General features: G+C 40.3%; 1 protein-coding gene across 1 annotated transcript in view; it reads right to left on the bottom strand.

Moving 5' to 3' along the window:
* SDK2 (sidekick cell adhesion molecule 2) overlaps positions 1–21141 on the bottom strand; it is a 1526639-nt gene that overhangs the window by 835080 nt on the left and 670418 nt on the right. Inside the window, exon 7 of the mRNA XM_044085131.1 lies at positions 9477–9560. Within this exon, the coding sequence (XP_043941066.1) occupies positions 9477–9560 (84 nt within the window). The remainder of the gene's footprint in view (positions 1–9476; positions 9561–21141) is intronic.

Here is a 21141-nt window from a genome sequence, read left to right on the forward strand (position 1 = left end):
GAACTCCAGGTAGCAGCTTCTAGGATGTCCCTGGTAGGGACACCGTTGAGAAAGGCTGTAGAGGTAGATGCAGCCCTGGTGGAGTGAGGTCTGATCCCCTGGGGGATAGGTTTTCCATGGTGCATATAGCAGAAATGAATGCAATGGCCTATCCATTTAGAAATGGTTTGCTTTGAAATAGCCTTCCCCTCTGCCCCTGCAGCAAATGCTACCAGCAGTTGTTTAGATTTCCTTTGTGGTTTAGCCCTGTCCAAGTAGAATCTGAGTTGTCTGTGCACATCTAAGGAATGCAGTATCCATTCCCCTTTGTTCTGTGGATTGGGAAAGAAGGTTGGCAAATTAATGGACTGATTGCGAGCCACACTGGATACCACCTTGGACATAAAGGATGGATGGGTTCTGAGGGATACCCTGTCCGCATGAAAGATGATGAAAGGTTCCACTGCCATAAGGGCCTGTAATTCAGATACCCTTCTAGCTGAAGTGATCGCTAAAAGGAAAGCTGTTTTCCAAGAAATAAATTTTAGGTATGCAGTAGCAGCTGGTTTGACAGGAGGTAGAGTGAGTTTCTCCAAAACAAAATTCAGGTCCCAAGCTGGGGTTGGAGCTCTCCTGGGTGGTCTTAAATTTTTGGCCCCTCTGAGTAGCTGCTTGAGCAGTGGATGAGAGAAGAGGGGAGGGTTCTGTGTTTTAATGAGCTGAAATGGCTGAGGCATGGATTTTAATGGAGGAAAATGACAGGCCCTTGTGAAGCATCTCAGTTAAGTATTGTAAAATCTGAGGTAAATTGGCCACTGCTGTGCTCATCCCTTGAGATTGGTTCCAGGCACGGAATCTTTTCCATTTTTCAGCATAGGATTTTCCAGTGCCTACTTGCCTCTAAAATGATATCCATCACTGGCTTATTGAGGGATGGTAAAGGAAAGATTATGTAATTAGCCAGGCTGCAAGGTCCAGTGTTAGAAGCTGAGGGTGCAGAATCTGGTTCTCCTGTTGAGACAACAGGGAAGGAGTCTGAGGCAGGTGCCATGGGGGTAACCATGACACACTGCGCAGGAGGGGTACCAGTGTTGGTGTGGCCAGTCTGCAGCAATCAAAATCATCCTTGGTTTGTCCTGTTTGATTTTTAGTAGAACTTTGGAGAGCAGAGGCAGAGGGGGGAAGGCATAGACTGATAGTTTTTTCCAGCTGAGGATCCACTTTCCAGGCTTGTTTGGGGGAGTCCTTGTGCAAAATTTGTCCAGTTGGTAGTTCTGGGGAGAAGCAAACAGGTCTATATCTGGGCTCCCCCGTTTGCTTGTCAACATGTTGAAAATCCTTGTTTCCAGTTGCCATTCGTGTTGGTCCATGAGGTTTCTGCTTAGTCTGTCTGCCAGTGTATTTAACTTTCCTGGCAGGAATTGAGCTTGTAGGTGCACTTGGTAGCTCAAGGCTGTGTTCCACAATGCCATGGCTAGTCTGCTGGGGGGGGGGGGATGTGTACCCCCCTGCTTGTTTATGCACCACATAACAGTGGTGTTGTCCGTCTTTACCATTAGTTGTCCTGGAAGAATGTGGTCCTTGAAGGCTGTAAGAGCATTCTGTACAGCTAACATTTCTTTTTGATTGATATGCAGGTGCATTTGACTTGGTTCCATTTGCCCTGGATGCACTTCCCTGCCAGGAGAGCCCCCCCATGCATAATCTGATGCATCTGTTGTTAGGGTTTGGGTGGCAAGGGTTGGTGTGAAAGGTAGTCCCTTGTTTTGGTGCCAGGCCTCTGCCCACCAAAGGAACTCTAGGTGTAGGCAAGGTATGGCAGGAATCATTGCTTCTAAATTCTGAGAATGTTGGCACCATAGGCTTTTTAGATACCACTATAGTTTCCTCATACGCAGTCTTGCATATGGAATTAGAAGAATGCAGGAGGCCATGAACCTCAAGGCTTGCAGTATTTGTCTTGCAGATAGCAGGGTCTTTGTGGCCACTTGTTTGAAGTAGGTTGTCAAATGAATTTGTTTCTCTGGCATGAGGTAGGCCATCTGGGAAGTTGTATTCAAGCTTGCTCCCAGGAATATAATTTGTTGACAGGGTACCAGGTGTGATTTTTTGTTGTGTATGGTGTACCCCAGACAAGTAAGAACCCTTTGTACAAAGGCCAGATGATTCAAAAGTATGTCCTGGCTTTCTGCCTGAATTAGACAATCGTCCAGGTATGGGTATATTTGAATATTTCTTTGCCTGCAAAATGCAATAACCGGAGCTAGGCACTTTGTGAATACCCTGGGTGCAGTAGATAAGCCAAAGGGCAGTGCAGAGAACTGATAGTGCATGTAGCCTGCTTTGAAGTGTAGGTATCTTCTGCAAGATTCCCGGATTGGGATGTGCAGGTATGCTTCTTTTAAATCTAGTGTTGCCAACCAGGCTTCTTTGTCTAGCATAGGAAGTAATTTTTGAAGAGTCAGCATCTTGAATTTTGGAATCTCCAAAAAGGTGTTTAGAGTAGACAGGTCCAGGATAGGGCATCATGAATTGTCTTTTCGGGGTACCAGGAAAAGTCTTGAGTAGAATCCTTGTCCCTTTTCCTCTTCTGGTACCAGTTGAATAGCCCCATGATTAGGAGAGAAAGAACTTGTTTTTGGGCCTCTGGCCACTGATTTGGGGGTAGATCTGGCCACCCGCTTGGTGTTGGCAACGTATGGAAGTGAAATCTGTATCCCTGGGACACTATATTTAAAACACATTTGTCCTGGGTAATGAGTTCCCAGTTCTTTGCACGAAGAGCAATCTTTCCCCCCAAAGGGGCAGCCAGTTGATAAGTGCTTGGAAATTTTAAAAGGAAGTCATTGGGACAGTTTACCATAAGGGGGAGTCTTATTACTCGAAGATTTGGAAGTGGAGGCTCCCCACTGCTTAGTCCTGTGTGTCCCCTGGGACTGAAACCTGGGATTTTTGGTGTGTCTGGGTTTGGCTTGAGAAGACCTGGAAGGGGCTGAAAAGGACCAATTCCTAGAAGGCCAGTATCTACTAAATCTAGGAGGCTGAACTTGTAAGAAATCTTTAACAGTTTGCATAGATTTAGCTTTATCTTCCATCTTTTCAAGAAATTTCTCAGCCTTGTTGCCAAACAGGCGGTCCTGATTTAAGGGAGCATCCAACAATTTATCTTTAACATGATCAGGCAAAGATTGCTCCTTAAGCCAAGCATGCCTTCTGAGCACAGACCCAGTAACAGCAGCCCTGCAAGAGACCTCTAATGAATCAAAACCACATTGCAAAGTATGTTTTCCAACTTGTTCAGCAGAATGTATTAAATCCTGTAATTCTTTATTTTCCACAGAGTCAGGAATCAACATAATTTTCTGTTTAAGCAATCCAATAACATGTTGCTGATACTTTAACATATGAAACTGGCAGTTTAAAGCCCTAATGGCCAAGGTTGTAGAAGTGTAAACCTTCTTACCCCATCTATCCAGCGCCCTGGAGTCCCTATCAGAAGGGGTAGGATTTTTAGCAGTAGAAGCCTTAATGTCCTTGGGCCCCTGTGAAATAGTCTCTGGGTCCACAATAGGATTTTTAAAAAGAAAGTTGTGTGACTCAGGAACCCTAAGGTATCTGTCTGGTTTTCTGGGAGCAGGAGGCAAGGAATCAGGAGCCAAACTAGATTCCGAAAAAGCATCATCAACAATGTCTAGTACAGGAGGGATAGCTAAAGGCCTATGCTGAGGTAGGAGTAAGAAATCCCTAAGCCTCTTTTTTGAATCAGAAAAATCCTGGCTTTCCCAGTCGAAATGCTCCCTTAGAGTATGTAAGGTTTCCCCAAAAGAAAAATCCTCTGGAGGGGAAGCAGAGGGAATGGAGTCCTCTGCATCAGAATCTTCATAAGTAGATAAGGGCAAATCCAGATCATCAGAAGAATCAGAAAAAACAGAATCCTGGTCAGAAGATTCATAAGTCACTTCAGTCCTAGGCCTCTTAGAAAGGGGGGGGGGGTTGGCTACCTCTGATTAGAGTTATTAGATCTTCAGCCATTCTTATCATTTGTTTTTTAGGCATAGAGGCCTGAGCATGTGGCCTGGGCATCGTTTCTTTAGGCATGGTTCGGGATTTATGCCTAAGAGAAGAAATAGACGTCAGTTTAATATGCAAGTCCATAGGCCTGAATACACCCTCAGAAATCGTTGCCTGCACAGTGGGTCCAGACCCATCCAAGGTAGAGACATCCGCGAGTTCCATAGTTGAAGCATCTCGCGGCATACCGGACTCTGAATGGGTCTCAGTAGAGGCCTGCGAATCAGAAGTAGCGGGTATCAGGGGCTGCGAAAACACCTCACTGTGTACCGACAAACTGGCGACTGGCTTAGGAGAAACGTCGTCAGAAGTTTTGGACCTCAGCGGCTTGTCTCTGTCTTTATCTTTGTGTTTTTTCGGAATCCCAGTAGTCGGAAGGCTAACCAATGACATTTCTGGATAATTAAATCGAGAACTGAAATATTTAGAGGCGAAAATATACCGACAACGGATAGTGCGATGATTAAATAAAGCACAAAACCGACAGCAAGGTACGTCGTGGTCAGGGCCTAGGCAAGGAATACAGTACGAATGAAAATCTTTATGAGGTATTTGCTTTCCAAAAGTAATGCAATTATTAACTTTTACTGACATCGGTAAGGAGCAAGAAAAAGTTTCCCCAATGGGGTACTTAGCTTTAGTTGAAGACTTCGGTTCTGAAACTTGAAAATGTAAATTTCAGGAGTTGGCCGACCGGCATGTGCGAACTGTTTCTGCTTCGGGCACCGCACGGCAAGAAAGACTGATGTAATGGCATCGGCTGTATGTTTTATACCCCTGAAGACCTGACATCATGGAAGAAGGGACAGCAACCGGCGCAGGACTCAAGACTTTATTAATCAGGCCGACTGAGGCTACCTACAAGCAAATAACCCAAATGTAATGACTGCAACAGTGAAACATGAAGAACATCTGGTTTGGAGACATCCATCCCACTCACTTTGGGGGTCTGGTGATTATGTAAGTTACTGGCTCACCTGACACCATGATCAGGTTTTTGTGTGTTACCAGCATTCACAAGCACTTCAAAACAGGCAGAAGCAGTCATATATTAAAAAATGTTTAAAGCAAGATATATTACATTTTTTCACTGTTAACTTATATGTCTCATTTGTGACAAAAAAGAAATGCATTGGTGTTCTCATTCCTCTGCCAAACAAGATGTCAGCTGCTGATGAAAATGAAAACTCGGTAGTGACTCTGTTTTAGTTGTTTTTTTTTCTTCACTTAAAGGGAATGTACTGAAAAGCTGGTAAGCATTTTTTAGGGAGGGCACAGAAAATGTTAACCCCTTACAGATGTTTCAAATTTTTGTAAAGGTTTAAACATGTGCACTAATGACCAAAGTACTATATATTTTTATATCTTGAATCACAATGCTAAGATGTTATTTTTTTCTGCTAGAATGAGTCAACAAAGTAAAGGTACTGCACCTAGGAATTACGTGTTTATATGGTGAGCTACAGCCTTCTTAATTAACCCCCCACCCAACATGCACAAAGCTTCATCTTTTTTCTAAAGGTTTAAATCTGTATATTAATATCTAGTATCATTATTTCACTAAACATATTTTATACATATGAATGACAGAGTCCATACCAGATTTTTGACAAAAATAACAGGGGTGGTTATGTCACTTCCCCCATTCTTCTCAACATGCAAGCCCCCTGAAATGTATCTCTTCAAACCTCATAACATGAAACCCCTTCCCTCACAACCTTGATGTAGAATGTTTTACTGCTGGGTCACTGGCATTTTGCTATAGTGTATGACAAGGGAGGAAGGCTGGTACTGGGGCTGCAGCTCATGGCTAGATGTTGGGGAGGTGCATGATGTTGCCTTATGGGAGGCTGGTTAACCTGACAGATTGGGTCATCAATAGAACATCCATGGTTGTGGACACAGTGGTCAGGGAATTGGGGCCTCATGTGGGTGGTGGTCTGGCTTCAGCCAACCTGTGTCTGCAGTGGTGGGTGTTCATTCTGTGTCACTCATCTTGTGGGTATTGGAGTGATGTCTGAATCCGGGGAAGGTCATTGTACCACTGTACTCAGCTCTCATCAGACCTGTCACTGGGTGTGGAGCGCCCTTAGGTGTGTGCCTAGCCAGGCACATTTGGTGGTCAGGGTATCTGTAGGGGTTCCTCGGAGGAAGAGTGCAGGGCATGTGCAGAGAGTCATTTGTGGATCACCTCAGGACCCTATCCCTGTACTCTGTTTCCAGAAGGATGCTGGGAGGTGATTTGTGCCTGGTGTGCAGCCCATCTTTAGATCCTGCCCTGCTGGACCTTTTCTGTGTCTATGGGGCAAGTGACATTGGTGCTGCTGGATCCAGGGAATTTAGGTTTTGCTTGTGATATAGGTGGGGCATGTTGGGGTTGGCAGGTGAGTGTCACAGAGCATTCACATTATTTGCGGTGGGTTTCTCATCCATGAGAAGTGGATCCCTTCCCTGGCCCTATTCAGATGTGGCCTGGATTGATGGATCGGAAGTCAGGGTTCACCCCTAGTTTGGCATCTGTGTCTCTGGTGGACAGATGCAGAAGTTAGGTCATACGGTCCTGGAATATGCCCTTTTGGACAGCTTGTGGGGCAGAATAGCAAGTTGGATGCATTTAGATTGTGTGACTAGGCTTGTAGCAGCCCCATTGGTCATAAGTCTAGTGTATACCTATGACCCTATGACCCTAATAAGGCTTGTTGGCAGTCACTCTTAATTTACGAGCCTTCTTCTGGAAGTTTCTCTAAAGTTTCTTGATTTTGGGAGAGGATGCTCTCTTGAAAGTGAAATGGGAGAGGTTACTCTCTTGAAAGTGAAATGTAGTAAAGGTGATCATACATTAGACTCCCCAGACAAATTAGGCATGCAGTAGAGGAGTTAATACATTAGGATTAGTTCCAGTATAATCATCACATTACAAAGGAAGGTACCACAAAAAATAGTGTTAGATTAACACTAGAACTGTGGGTTCTTCCAGGACCTTCACTGATGATGTGAACTTTGCCTTTTTTTTCTCCTAATAAGATGAAGGTTACGACAATGTGGGGTGTTGGCATCTGTGCCGGGAAGAGTGGGACAGTGTATGTATGGCATGTACCAGCATGGCTGGCTGGAGTTTTGTGGATGGTTTTGTGTCATTTGGCTATCATACTGACTTGTACATAATTTTGTGTTAAAAATGTATCAACAGTGTTATTATAACTGATCAAATGTTTAAACAAAGAATTCTGGAAGGGAAGAGTAGAAGTTTATGAAATTGTTCTATAATTTTCAAATATTGCAACAGGTCTTAGCAAAGCTCTGAATGTATATTGTACCATAGTCAGGTGATCAAATGTGATGTCATTCTATAATCAGCACTGAGAAGATGGAACTCTCACAACAGCTTGCTTTGTTTTCTTTGGGACCTGATATAAAAATCTATGACAGTCAGTTGAGTTAGTTCAGTTGTTGTTCAGTTCAGTCAGAAGTTAGAAGCTCATCACCTTGCCTTATGTAAGTAAGCATCTCAGCATCCTATCTTGCCTTGCTGTATTAATTAAGTTTGCTAGGGAACGGTTATTCTTTAGACAGTCAGGCAATACATTGAGATAAGTTAAGTATTGTTTTTCTGCATCTGTTTGAATCTGTCCAACTGTGCTATTTTTATTTCTCCTGTGTCTGAAACTCTGATATTTATTGTAGTTAGATATTTAGTATTCTTATGTTTTCTATTTTATTATTTATTATTAAATATTTTTATATCTTTCGTTGTGGCTGGTCTTTTAGAGAATACTTTTAATATCTTGAGAGTACTTGTACTTATTTTAGTGATGCTGTGACCACTCCAAAAAGCCTTGCTGCTTTGGTTACACTCTACTTTTTAAATTAGTATTGATTTTACTCAGTATAATTGGATACTCTTGTAAGAGCCTTAGGGCAGTTCACTTGTGGCAGCATGATTACTTTGCAGTCTGGGTAGAGGGAGGGGGGTACAGCTAGTAAATCTGTGCCAGCCTTTTTTTCCCAGGTGTGTGAGTGTGTGTGTGTGTGTGTGTGTGTGTGTGTGTGTGTGTGTGTGTGACTGTGTGTGCGTGTGTGTGTGCATGTGTGTGTGTGTGTGTGGGGGGGGGCAGGATAGTTAGACATTTCAGAAGAGTAATCTCCTTTATGGAGAGGAATGATAAAGACTTTTTTCCAGGAGGTAGGATCATGGGAGTCTTGAATAGATTTTATGATGAAAATTAAGACTGGGTATGCAATAGAGTCTGCAGAGACCGAAAGATACTCAGCAGGGAGATCATCAGCTGAAGGAGAACAGGGTTTCAGTTTCTTTAGTAGCTATCTAACATATGTTGTGGATATAGTTTGTAGATTAAAGGGAGGGAAGTCAGGGCTAGTAGAGATTTGTGGTTGATTAAATGGTGGAGGAGAGCTGGAAGCAAGAGAGGCTATGATGTTGATGAAGAAAGTGTTAAATTTGGTAACCATTTCAGACGAGGGATAAGTCTGAAAAAGGGTTGGGTAAGGAAGGAAATTAAAGAGTTTTCTTAACTGAGCTCCAGAATTTCTTTGGATTTTTTTATCTTGTGGGTGTGCTTAATAATTTTTTTAATAAGTAAATTTTCTTTTTCATAATGTTACGCAACTCTTTGTATAGATGTAAGGAGATAAATGAAAAAAGTAGCTAACAGACAATCAACACTATGGCACCACTGCTTTTACATTATGCATTTCCAAAGTGATGTATGAGGAGCAATAACACAAAGCATTATTCTCATGTAACATCCATGATTTGTATTCCAGCTGTTGCAGTATTGAAATAAGAGTCCTTTGTGAAGGAAGATCACAAAAACACTTAGTAGTTATAAAACCATTAAAGGATATGGCACCAATGTGAGATAGGGCGGGGGAGTAAGCATATGACACCAGTTTCTACATGAAGTTGGAGAGTAAGATGATCCCCTGGTGAAAGCCATCAGGTCAGGCATCATATTGATGTAATCAAGGGACATGCAAGTAAACATGAAGCAGGTGAAGTACACATTAAGTTATCACTTGGGGTTCTCAATCTTTTACCAACCACAGGTACTGAGTGGCTAGCATTCAGCTGTCACAAATCACTACCAAATAGGACAGGGAAAGAATAGGCCTAACAGATCACTCAGGAGGCTGGACCATCAGGCTTATTAGGTAAGGAAGTACCATAAAGACAGTTTTATTACAAATGCACAAAACGTGGTTATATTCTTTTGAAAATTTTTATCATATTTTGGTTTATCAGATCCACCATCTGTAATTTAAGTCAAGAGGTTTGATGTTCCACATAATTCAACTGAAAGCAGACCCCATGTGAATGTCAGCAAAATGAGTCAACAGAGAATGCATTACCCACTATGACTGGTGCATGAATTTGAATTATATTCCTCACAAGGCATCTCACTTACCTCTAGCTTGGCAAGGAATCTCCACTACTTTCTCCATCTCTGCTGTGATATGTCTTGGAGGTTCTAGCTCAAAATGAGGTGGTTCTGTGAAGAAACAAGAGTACAAAAAGGAAAAAGTAAGGTTTTTTTTCTAATCTAAAGTGTAGTGTGACAACTTACAGACAATTATCTCTGTAACTACAATTGTTTTTTTTTGATAATACTGAATTCTATGCCCAACATCACAGACACCACATTTATGCTAAACATTTTGATAATTTTATTTATTTATTTATTATTTATTTACATTTGTTTACCAGGAAATTCCGACTAGATGCAGGTCCTTTTTCAGCGGATGCCTGGGGAGAAAAGCTCCACATCATGTACATGATAGAGATACAAAGTTGTAGCAATAGTAAACAACATTACAGGTTGTTGGCTTTAATACACTAACAAGATATTGATTATCAACAGTATATACAGAAAATGTTGCAAAGTTGTCAGACAAGATGTTAAAGTATGTAAAGACAACTAGCTATTTCTGACTGTGAATAATAATAATAATAATAATAATAATAATAATAATAATGTGAGAAAAATGTACCTTAAAACTACCATGGCTAGACTGCGTGTCCTTCTTGAAATTAAGAAACTAATACTACTGTTACATATAAGTTATATAGGGGTCTGAATGGAGAGACGATAAGTCAGCAAGCAAAGGAGAGTAGTATTGCTGAAAATGAATTCATCCTCAAATCTTGGTGAGTACATATATGAGGTGGATCCTGTTTTTCAGAAAATCTCACCAAGATGACACTGATATACAGACTGTATTTTATATAGCATATATCATGGACAGAAGTAGGTCAAAAATGAAAAAGGTTGGGTGCACAAGACCCAGGATAAAAAAGTGCCCAATCCTCATAGGTGCCCTGGTGCCAGGACTGGAAAAATGATGGTATAGAATCCTCAAAAAAGGGAAACATTCCTATAATGGGGTTAGGCCAGGCCAAGGGGGAGGATGGCCCCGCTATTGTAGAAGGAATTAGCAGTCCACAAAAATCACAAAAACTGATAGGCCAAAGAAGAGCCATAAAGATGATAGAATGGACTATTGAGGATAAGAAAAAAATTATGTATTGTTACTATTATGCAAAAAGCCCAGAATTTCCAGATACAAGACATACAAAAAGATTAAGAGAGAAATTAGAGGTAAGAAAAATATTTCCACAAGAAAAACTCTCAGAAGCCTCAAATAAAAAAATTGTGTTCATTAATACAACAGATTTGTGAAAAACATTATATAGACCAAGAAACTTAGATTTGTTTGGAAAAAGAAGCATCTGAGGAAGTGCAAAAATATAAACAACAAAACCTAGAGATATTTCAAAAGTATAAAAAAGAAATATGGACATGGGAAAGAAACAGAAATTTGATACGGTGCAATATTTATGCAAAGTCGAATGCCAAATTAATCAATACAAAAAAGACCGACCCAAAGATATTCAAAGAGAAATATAGGCAAAGGCATCCTGATATAGAAAATTTCACAATAAAGAAAATAATATCACAAAGAGAGAATGTAGAAAAGAAGACCAATAAAGCAGAAGTTAAAAAAGTAGAAGCTGAAGTTATGGAGTGCCTGCAAAGTGAAGGATTTGGTGTAGAAAGTCTAACACAGGATACAGCACAGCATGATGGAACGAGTTCGCAAAGTAAGGAGAAACAGGAAGATCAGGAAACATCTGAAGAAGAAATATGAAAATGGGAAAGAAAAAGAGATTTAATATGGTGTAATATTTATACAAAGGAGAAAGCAAAACTAATCAATACAATAACAGCTGCACCAAAGATATGTGAAGAGAAAAACAGGCAAAGGAATCCAGACATAGAAAACTTTACAATACAAAACAAAAATAAGAAGACAAAGAGGAAAAGTAGAAAAGAAGATTAGTAATGGAGAAGTTAAAGAAATAGAAACTGAGGTTATGGAGTATCTGCGAAGTGAAGGATTCAGTGTAGAAAATCTAACTCAGAAAGCACCACAGCAGGATAGAGCGATGGATATCCAAATTAAGAAGAAACCAGTGGAATGGGAAGAAACCAGTCAGGTACCATATGAATATATTTTGGAGCCTTCCACAGGAAACCAGTATAAACATTCACTGGAAGCTGGGCAGAAATTGTGGCAACTCTGGAGCAGTCGATGCTGAGTACTGATAGGCCAGTGAGTCCCCATATGACAGAGCAACAGAGGACACAGGATGAAATTGAAGAGAATGTGCCACAAGAAAATGCTATAGAACTTTCTATAGAATGCCTGCAGAAAATGGAGAACAAAAATCTGCCCTCAGTTTAGAACAAAATGAGCTAAGAGAAAAGTTGATTGATTTAATAGAGATAGATAGCCATATTAAGCTCAATGAAAGAAACAGACTGAAGAAGGTCAATAAAACACAAAAGTCAGAAGTTAGACAAAACAAATGAACACATTAATTAGGACTGTCCATAGAGATCCATGCGATATAACAGAAGTAAACATGATATATTACTGTGCACTTCAATTAATAATAGATAAAATTCTACCACAAGAACACAAGTGTAGTAAGGGAAAGGAAGAGGAGAAATGGAATACCATCAAGGATGTATCGAACAGAGAAAACTACAAAGCAGTTAAGATGAGAAGTGTTACTGTTAGAGGAGTATAGAAGAGGGAACAGATCAACAAAAATACTCATAATGATAGACATGATAAAAGCAATACACAACATTATAATGGATCAGGATCTATCATGCACTATCACAAATAATAAACTAAAAATATCAGCACAGGCAGAAAAACTTAGAAGATACACACATACTTCTTCTGCAGTCATCTCCCCTCTCTGTGAAGTGTCCTTGCTCAGTTTAAATGTCTTGGGATGCAGGTGCACTCCCCCCACCCTCCAAACTTGAATAAGTACTATTGCTGAAGTGCGATTCCATTGAAAATATTAGAAAGGCTTTTCTGCAAGCACAGCTTTTCTTCAAATTAAACGTAATGCATGTCTTAACTTTCAACATAAAGACTTAATGTTAATGCCTTTATATACTGAGGTTTTTTTGTTTAAAGCATGCACACTTGCAGAGGCCTGTCTAGCTAGCCCAGTTTTCCTAACTCCACTCCTGTAAGATCCCATTTCAGACTCTAGTTGATGACACACTGCTAGGTTCTGTACCTCTCTCTGAGTAGCAAGGCATAATTTAAAATTTTTATCTATGGCTTTTACATCCAACTGTGCTTTTTTCCCCAGTTTCACCTGTGACAAGTCAATATTAAACTATTTTGTATGGCAATAGCTATCCACTTTCAAACTAAACTGCACTACCCCAGAATTAGTAACACCAGAAATAATTAACTTGTGCTAGTTTAGTTCCCCCCTTGAACTGTACTGCCATTTACTTAACTGCAGTTCATCTATTCTCTTGGTACTCTCTCCATATCACTTACTTACAGTTTGAGTCAGTTGATTGTTTGTTTTTGTTTGAATTGCCCATCTTCCAGAATCTGGTTGAGAGACCTGTCAATCACTCCAACAGGACTCCTCCTGCAATTAGTCCCTACCCTCCTCCCCCACTAGGAATGCATAGGACAGCAGTTATAGAAAGGACTGTATTCTCTGTTATCTGATTTGTTTTCCAGCCCACAACCCATCCTAAGAGCAGCTAACAGGTCTCTGCTCAATTTGCCCCCCACTCTGCCCCCAATTCTCACCCATCCCCGGTGGTCCTACCTTTATTAGAACAAACCCCTCCCATCATTTTTACCACCAATCACAACACTACTCCCAACTCTAAATCCACCATCTTCCTACTACTACCCCTCTTCTTCTGCCAACACAAATAAGCATACCATACTTATACTCTTTGCATACCCTCTCCTTGCATATCTTACATCTTACAAAAAACTCCATTATACCCCCACTCAACGACTTCCACTGTACAGCTATTCACTCCATCACTCATGACTCACCCTCACTCTGCTCCTCTCCCACCAACTCAAGGACCATCCCTATGCATCCCCCACATATTCTATCAACTAAAATACTAAAACTAAATGCATCTACAAGTTAACAAAATAACCCTCCCACCACATCTGTTACCGACTGCACCCAATCATAAAGTTTCCCTAAAATGCAAACTCTTTCACAAACTGATAAAACTAATAACCTCATGCATATCAAAACTTGCCCTCAGTGGAGACATCCACCCCAACTCTGGCCCCTCCATCTCCAACCCCACTTCTAATAATCAGACTAACAACCACATCTCCCAAATCCCAGCCAGTAGAAAACCAAATGACTTCCTTCTGCTAAGCCTAAATATCAGAAGTATAGCCAATAAAGTCCACGAACTCCATGCCACCATAGACTTATACTCCCCAGATATAATCATCCTGACAGAAACCTGGTTAAAACCTCACATTACCAGTGAGCAAATCTTCCCTAATGGTTACAACATACTAAGACTAGACCGACTAAACAAGAAAGGAGGTGGTATAGCTATAATATTTAAACAACATCTAAACATCCAGATTCTAAACTCATCAGCTCCCCAAATTGCCAATGAAGAAATAATATATATCAACCTGAAAATAAACCAGAATAAAACCATTAACCTAATAGGATGCTACTTCCCATCTGGCCAAAATATCCCTCCACTAGAAAACCACCTCAGATGGACTACCCACCATTTCCCTCAAGAGACCATAATTTTAGGTGACTTCAATACTGATTGGCAATCTTGTTACGGCAACTATCCAACCCAGCATCTAAACCTTCATGGCTTCACCCAACTAGTCCAATCACCAACCAGAATAAATAAAAACTCCCAACAAGCACACTACCCTGGATTGGATACTAGTCAGCAAGATTCCCCACTCCTATATAGCAGGCTGCCTATCAGAGAGCCTCAGTGATCATTCCCCAACATTCCTACTTAAGAAACACCTATACCAAGTTAAACCAGTCATCTACCGTCAAATACATAAAAACCAACACTTTAACCCAATCACATTCATCTCATCCCTCAAAGAATGTAACTGGCACCCTCTAAATTACCTCAGCCTAGATGACGCAGTCCAGTTTTTCAATACTACCTTCCTAAGCATCCTAAATAACCATGCCCCCATAAGACTTACCAGAACCAAAGCCCAACCCTCCCCATGGCTACAGAAAACCACTAGGTCAGAAATGAAAAACCGAGATAAAGGCTGGGAACACTGGCACAAAACTAAAACCCGCTCAGCTAGACAAAACTTTCTAGAACTACGCAATAGAGTCAAAAAGCTAATAAAGGAGGACAAAATCCAATACTACCAGTCTGCCCTGAACTCCTCCCAACACAACCCCAAACAATTCTGGACCTCCATAAACTCCATCCTACACCCAGGTAAAATCAATACCCCTACATCTAACATTCCTCACTCTTCAGAAAATATTGCTACCTCATTCAACACATACTTCACACAAACCGTACTATCACTAGCTAGACAACACAACCCCCCTCCCTTACACCCCACACCTTCACCCAGTAATCTCCCCACACTCTTCTCATTTTCTCCCATTCCTACCTCCAACATAAGAAAACTCTTAACTAAACTTAAACCCACAAAATTAGCAGTAGACAACCTCCCAAGTGAATTCCTACAAATTGCAGCTGATGCCCTAGCCTACCCAGTATCCATCTTGATTAACCGATCTCTGTCAGAATACTACATCCCTACACTATGGAAAATATCACACATCATTCCCCTTCACAAAGGCAGCCCCTCCACAGAACTAACCAACTACTGCCCCATAGCGATTCTATATCCACTCTCCAAAATACTAGAGAGATGCATTCACTCTCAAATCTCAGACTGCCTCCTTATTAACAACCTCCTTTCTAATACTCAACATGGTTTTCGACCAAACCATAGCACCACCACTGCCTTACTCTCTTTTACTAACACTATCCTTCACCATAAAAACAATGTCCATCTCTCCTCTGCTACTTTCCTAGACCTATCTAAAGCATTTGACATAGTCCCACACAAACAACTCCTCTCTCTACTCAATAACTTATCCTTTTCTCAATCAGTCACCAACTGGTTTCAAAGTTACCTGTCTGACTGCCAGCAATCTGTTGTATGGCAAAATGACATATCTCCCCAACTACCTGTCTCTATTGGTGTTCCCCAAGGATCCATCCTTGGACCCTTATTCTTCTCTGTTTTCACCAATAATCTAGCCTCTGCCACCAAACATCGCACACTCATACAATATGCAGATGACTCAACCATCATCTTCTCAGCCCAGTCTCTACTCAAACTGCAAAAAGTCACACAGGATACCTTTTCCTCTGTTGAAATTTGACTATCCGATGCCCAGTTAATACTCAACTCAAACAAAACTACACTCCTCATCTTCAAACCCACCAAACATATTCAAAACAACTCTGACTTTAACATCACAGCAAAAGACACCACTATCCACCCAACAGATCACACCAAATTGCTAGGAGTTGAAATAGACAACAATCTCAAATTTGACATTCACATATCCATGACCATAAACAAAGTCCACCAAAAACTAGGAGCCTTATACAGAAATAAGCAACTCCTCACCAAAGCATCTAGGATTTCAGTTGCAAATTCACACCTTATCTCCACCCTACTTCATGCCTCCCCAATATATACCAACCTAAGGCAATGCGATCTAAATAAACTCGAGACCTGCTACAACAAAATTGCCAAATTCGCCACCGGGGCATCCTACCACAGTCACCACTGTCTCTCACTTACTGAACTAGGCTGGCTAGAACTCCCTTACCTCCTTCAATGGTATCAACTCGCACTCGCCCACAAACTGGTTAATCATCCTCTAAAGGTCCCATCCCTCCAGTATCTACTCCAACCCCATCTCACCACCAGACCACTACAATCCAGCAACAGAAATCAATTACAGGTTACTAGAGCCAATAACACTGCTGGAGAAGCACTATTCTCTAGCGCTATAGCCAAATTATGGAACACCCTCCCCCCACAATAACCTCTATACCATCATGCACCCACTTCAAAGCTTTACTTAAAGCTCACCTAAAAACATGCTGGCTATGCCCTTCTAACTATCTCCTCTAACTTTTCCCACTCCATCTACCCTCTACCTCTCTTCCACCCCACAAAATACCTTTGATTACAGCAAGCTCTGATACTTCCATGCCTATTTACTTATTATATGACAGTAACTCCTTATTGTAACAATTGTTAACATCTGCCGACTTCGTGGATAGAACAGATGCTATTTATCTACTGAATGTACTATGTTCTTCATCTGTAACTATGTCTGCAATATTTTAATTTGTGGAGCTTTTCTCCCCGGGCCTCCGCTGAAAATGGACCTGCGTCCAGTCGGACATTCCCGGTCAACAAATGTAAATAAATAATAAATAAATATAAAGGAAAAGTAAAAAATAAGCAATTTATTGATGACCACAAAAAGTTTTATAGAGAGTTGGGAAACCAAGGTGAAAGGCATTGAAAGACCACCCAAAAAAAAAAAAAGAAATAAATACATTTTGGAGAAGTATTTATGAAGATCTTGTGGAACATAACAAAGATGTTAACTGGATAGAAGAAGTAAAAGAAAGAATAAGAAGTTCAAAGGTACAGAATATGAAATCAAATGAAGTAACAGCCAGAGAGATTGAAACAAAGTTAAGAAAAGCCTCTAAGTGGAAAACACCAGGCCCAGATGCAGTACCTAACTTCTGGTTAAAAGTATTAACATCTTTGCATGAAGATTTAGCCATGAATACAAACTATTTATATGTGCACCCTGAACAGACACCAACCTGGCTAACAACAGGAAAAATTATGCTCCTACTTAAGAGTGAACCTGCAAGCTACCCTAAAAATTAAGACCAATAACTTGCCTTCCAACTATGTATAAACTATACACTGGAATTGATGCCGGCAGAGTTTATAGTCATTTAGAAGAAAACTCAATCACGGCAATAGAACAAAAGGACAATAAAAGAAAGTCATATGGAACAAAGGATCATCTGTTGCTAAACAAAGTCATAATGGAGAACTGTAAAAAGGGGAAGAATCTAAGCATGCCATGGATTGACTACAAAAAAGCATGTGATAGTATCCCACATTCATGGATAAAAGAGTGCTTAAAAATGTATGATACATCCTACTCTGATTAACTACATTACAGTGACTATGAAACAGTGTCAGGCCACTTTGCAATTAAACCATGGTAAAGGACAAATTATTATTCCAGATAAAAATCCAAAGGCGGATTTTCCAGGGTGATTCCCTGTAACCTGTGCTAATCTGTCTGAGTGTAATCCGTCTCCTAGAAAAAAACAAAGTGTAAAGACTTCTCACATTCTCTTTGTCGATGATTTAAAACTGTATAGCTCATCAGATGAGGAACTGACAGCACAACTACAAGTAGTCAAAACTTTTTCAGATGATATAAGAATGTTATTTGGTCTTGATAAGTGTGCAAAGTAACATTTTCCTGCAGGAAAACTGCAGCACCAAGCAAACATCATTTTGGGACAAGAATGTGATATAAAAGAACTTGAGGAAGAGGGAGTGTATAAATATTTGGGAATTGATCAACAATAAAACATGAACAAATTTGAATAAAACTTAGTAAGGAATACTTAAGAAGACTTAAATTAATCCTGAAAACAGCATTGACATCTAGGAACAAAATTCAAGCTATAAACCAATTTGCTCTTCCTGTCCTAATTTACAGTTTTGGAGTGATTGACTGGCCCCAAAACATGTTGGATAGATTAGATAGGAAAACAAGAAGGATGCTTCATGCTCACCAAATGATTTATAAAAATCAGTGCATACCAAGATTATATATTCCCCATTCTGAAGGAGGTATGGGCCTCCTTGAAATTGATTATTTGTACAGATTTGCAATTGTGGGACTGCCCTCATATCTGCTGACCTCACAGGACCCAAACGTAGTGAAAGTTCTTAAACAGAAGGAGAATAAATCTAAGATGACTTTCCTGCTTAATCTAGCAGAAGTATATTGATGTCAGGCAGGAATGGAAATCAAACCAGAAGTAGACTAAAACCAGGTGGCAAGTGAATGTGCCAAAAAAGAAAAGAAAGAATATAAGGTGAAGGATCAGATGAGAAGGCAAGAAATGTGGAAAATGCATAAATATAGTGAAAGTACAGAAAACTTCTGGAAGAACCTCATGTTGATCAAGATTGAATGCAGGAATGGTTAAGGAGAGGCGAATTCAAACCAAAAGATGAAAGGTTAATACTGGCAGCCCAAGACAGTGGGCTACGCACACATTTGTTTACAAAGTCCATTGAACATGTGGGACAAACAGACAAATGCTGGTTTTGCAAAACAGAATTGGAAACAGTTGCACACCTTGTTGCTGGTTGTGACATACTAATGGAAGAAGGGCTGTATGCTGAAAGGCATAATAATGTGGCATGATTGTTGCACTGGGGATAGTGTAAACATTATGGTACTGAATTAGCTGAAAAACACTGGAAACGAGCCACACAGCATCATAGAAAATGATGGTCTACATCACATGGGATCACCCATTACCAATAGTTCAAAAGATAGATGTGTGAAAACCAAACATAGTGGTCCATGAAAAGAAGACAAAAGCAGCATTGATCACTGAAATCACTACACCCAGTGACTACCTGTGTACAGAGAGACACAGTCATTAAATATCAGGAAGAAACGACAACAATGTGGAAGAAAGATACCCAAACAATTCCAATAGTAATAGGAGCAACGGGTCTTATAAAAAGGAATCTACAATCGTATTTAGATATGCTACCGATACATGTAACTCCGTATGAATTGCAGAAGGAGTCATTAGTGGGCACATTACGGGTGCTGTGAAGAGCACTTCTGTCTGACATCAAAGACTGAAACAATACTGTTTACATGAACTGTACTTTGACTTAGGAATAGGGTCCATTCCTGTCATGATAACAGAAGCCCAAAAGACTTGGAGAAATTAAATTAAATACTGTTATATTTCTATAACTAGTATTTGTTTGAGCTGCTGTCCAGTGAAAATGCTAATTCTGTGACTATTTTACCTCAAAAGACATTCCCACACAAATTCAGTAAGCATTCCATACCACAGCACATTCACGTTTATACAAACACAGTAGGTATTTTCCTGCTGATGGCACCCGTAACATGGGAATATATTAAATACAGTGTTGTTTTTCATTAATGATGGCAATAAACTGGAGTGTGTAAGCAAGCTGAAAAATCTTGGTGCTGCCTTTGACAACAGATTAATAGTTAGGGATCAAGTGTTAGTTTATTTTCATGTTCTCTTTTTTCCACTTAAGGAACATAACACTCAACAAGTACCATCTCCTCCCAGAACCCTTCTGTGGCTTTGCATACCCAAACCTTTCATCATCTCAAATACAGAAGCTTTCTCTACCTAGGTCTTCCTAACACATAACTTGATCAGTTGTAGACAGTGCAGAATTCATTGCCTGGCTGTTAGCATCTTCTTATAATTATCTTCTACTCTGGTCTTGTGGGTCTGCACCAGTTATCCATTTGCTCTCATATTACCTTTGAAGTTTTACTGTTGGTGAATTTAGCCCTGCAAAACTGGTCTTGCACACCCCTGATTGCCCTTTGCATTGTTCATCATTGTAGTTGCTGAAAGTTCCCAGAGTGTAATTAAAGACACCTGGCTGTGGGTCTTTCTTCTAACAAACACCCCTTTGAAACTTTCTCAATATCTCAGAGAGTTCCCTAATTTCTAGTTTTAAGAGGTTCTTGATGACCAGATGGCCCACTTTATCAAAGACCTATAATTTTTCGTAATTCTTTTTTTTTTACAGTGTGCACTGCTCTTGATATATCTGCATATTTATTTTAATGATTTTTATTATACTGGTGCTCAGGCTGAGACACCTTAAAAATCTCTTGCAAAAGTTTTTCTGCCATTTGTAATTATGGTCTCAGACTCAGTATTGTGGGCTTTCCGATCTGATTATAAATATGTATACTTCTTGTTTTATTTACTTCAGAGAAAATATATTAGTTTAATAAACATATTTCTATTTGATGTATGTTGAGCAGCTGTCCTTTTGCTTCCTGCTTCCATATCATCTGGCTATACATTATTTGCAACTGCACATGTGTGAACACCTGTTTAAGTCATAACAGGAAAGGAAATGCATTTTCAGGACAGTAGGAAAAGGACGAACAAGAAGATGGTCACATATACTTTAGGAATGTGCAGGATTGGGGAAAGGGTGGATTTTTTTTTTTTTTTTTTTTGGTGAAAGGGTCCCACATTTTTGGAAGTAAGGGAAGTTGGGGGGAAGGATGAAAGAAGATGCAGGGTAGGGAAGGGAATGGAATAGTGTGCCAGGAAACACAGACAAACAAAAAGCACAGAAAAGACAGACGTAGAAATGCCACAATAGGATGGGGACAGAGACATCCAGAATTTAGACACATGGAGATGATGATTGTTGAACAATGCACAGGTTACAGGGTGGAAGAATACAAGAAGAGGTGTGCACACATGTCTGTGGATGGGGTAGGGCATAATCAGCTGCAGTACCACCCATCCTCCTACTCCTGCTCACATAGGATACTATATGTGATAG

The sequence above is a fragment of the Protopterus annectens genome, chromosome 10.part0, assembly GCF_019279795.1.
Source record: "Protopterus annectens isolate FY-2018-M chromosome 10.part0, PAN1.0, whole genome shotgun sequence".
Classification (NCBI taxonomy): Eukaryota; Metazoa; Chordata; order Ceratodontiformes; family Protopteridae; genus Protopterus; species Protopterus annectens.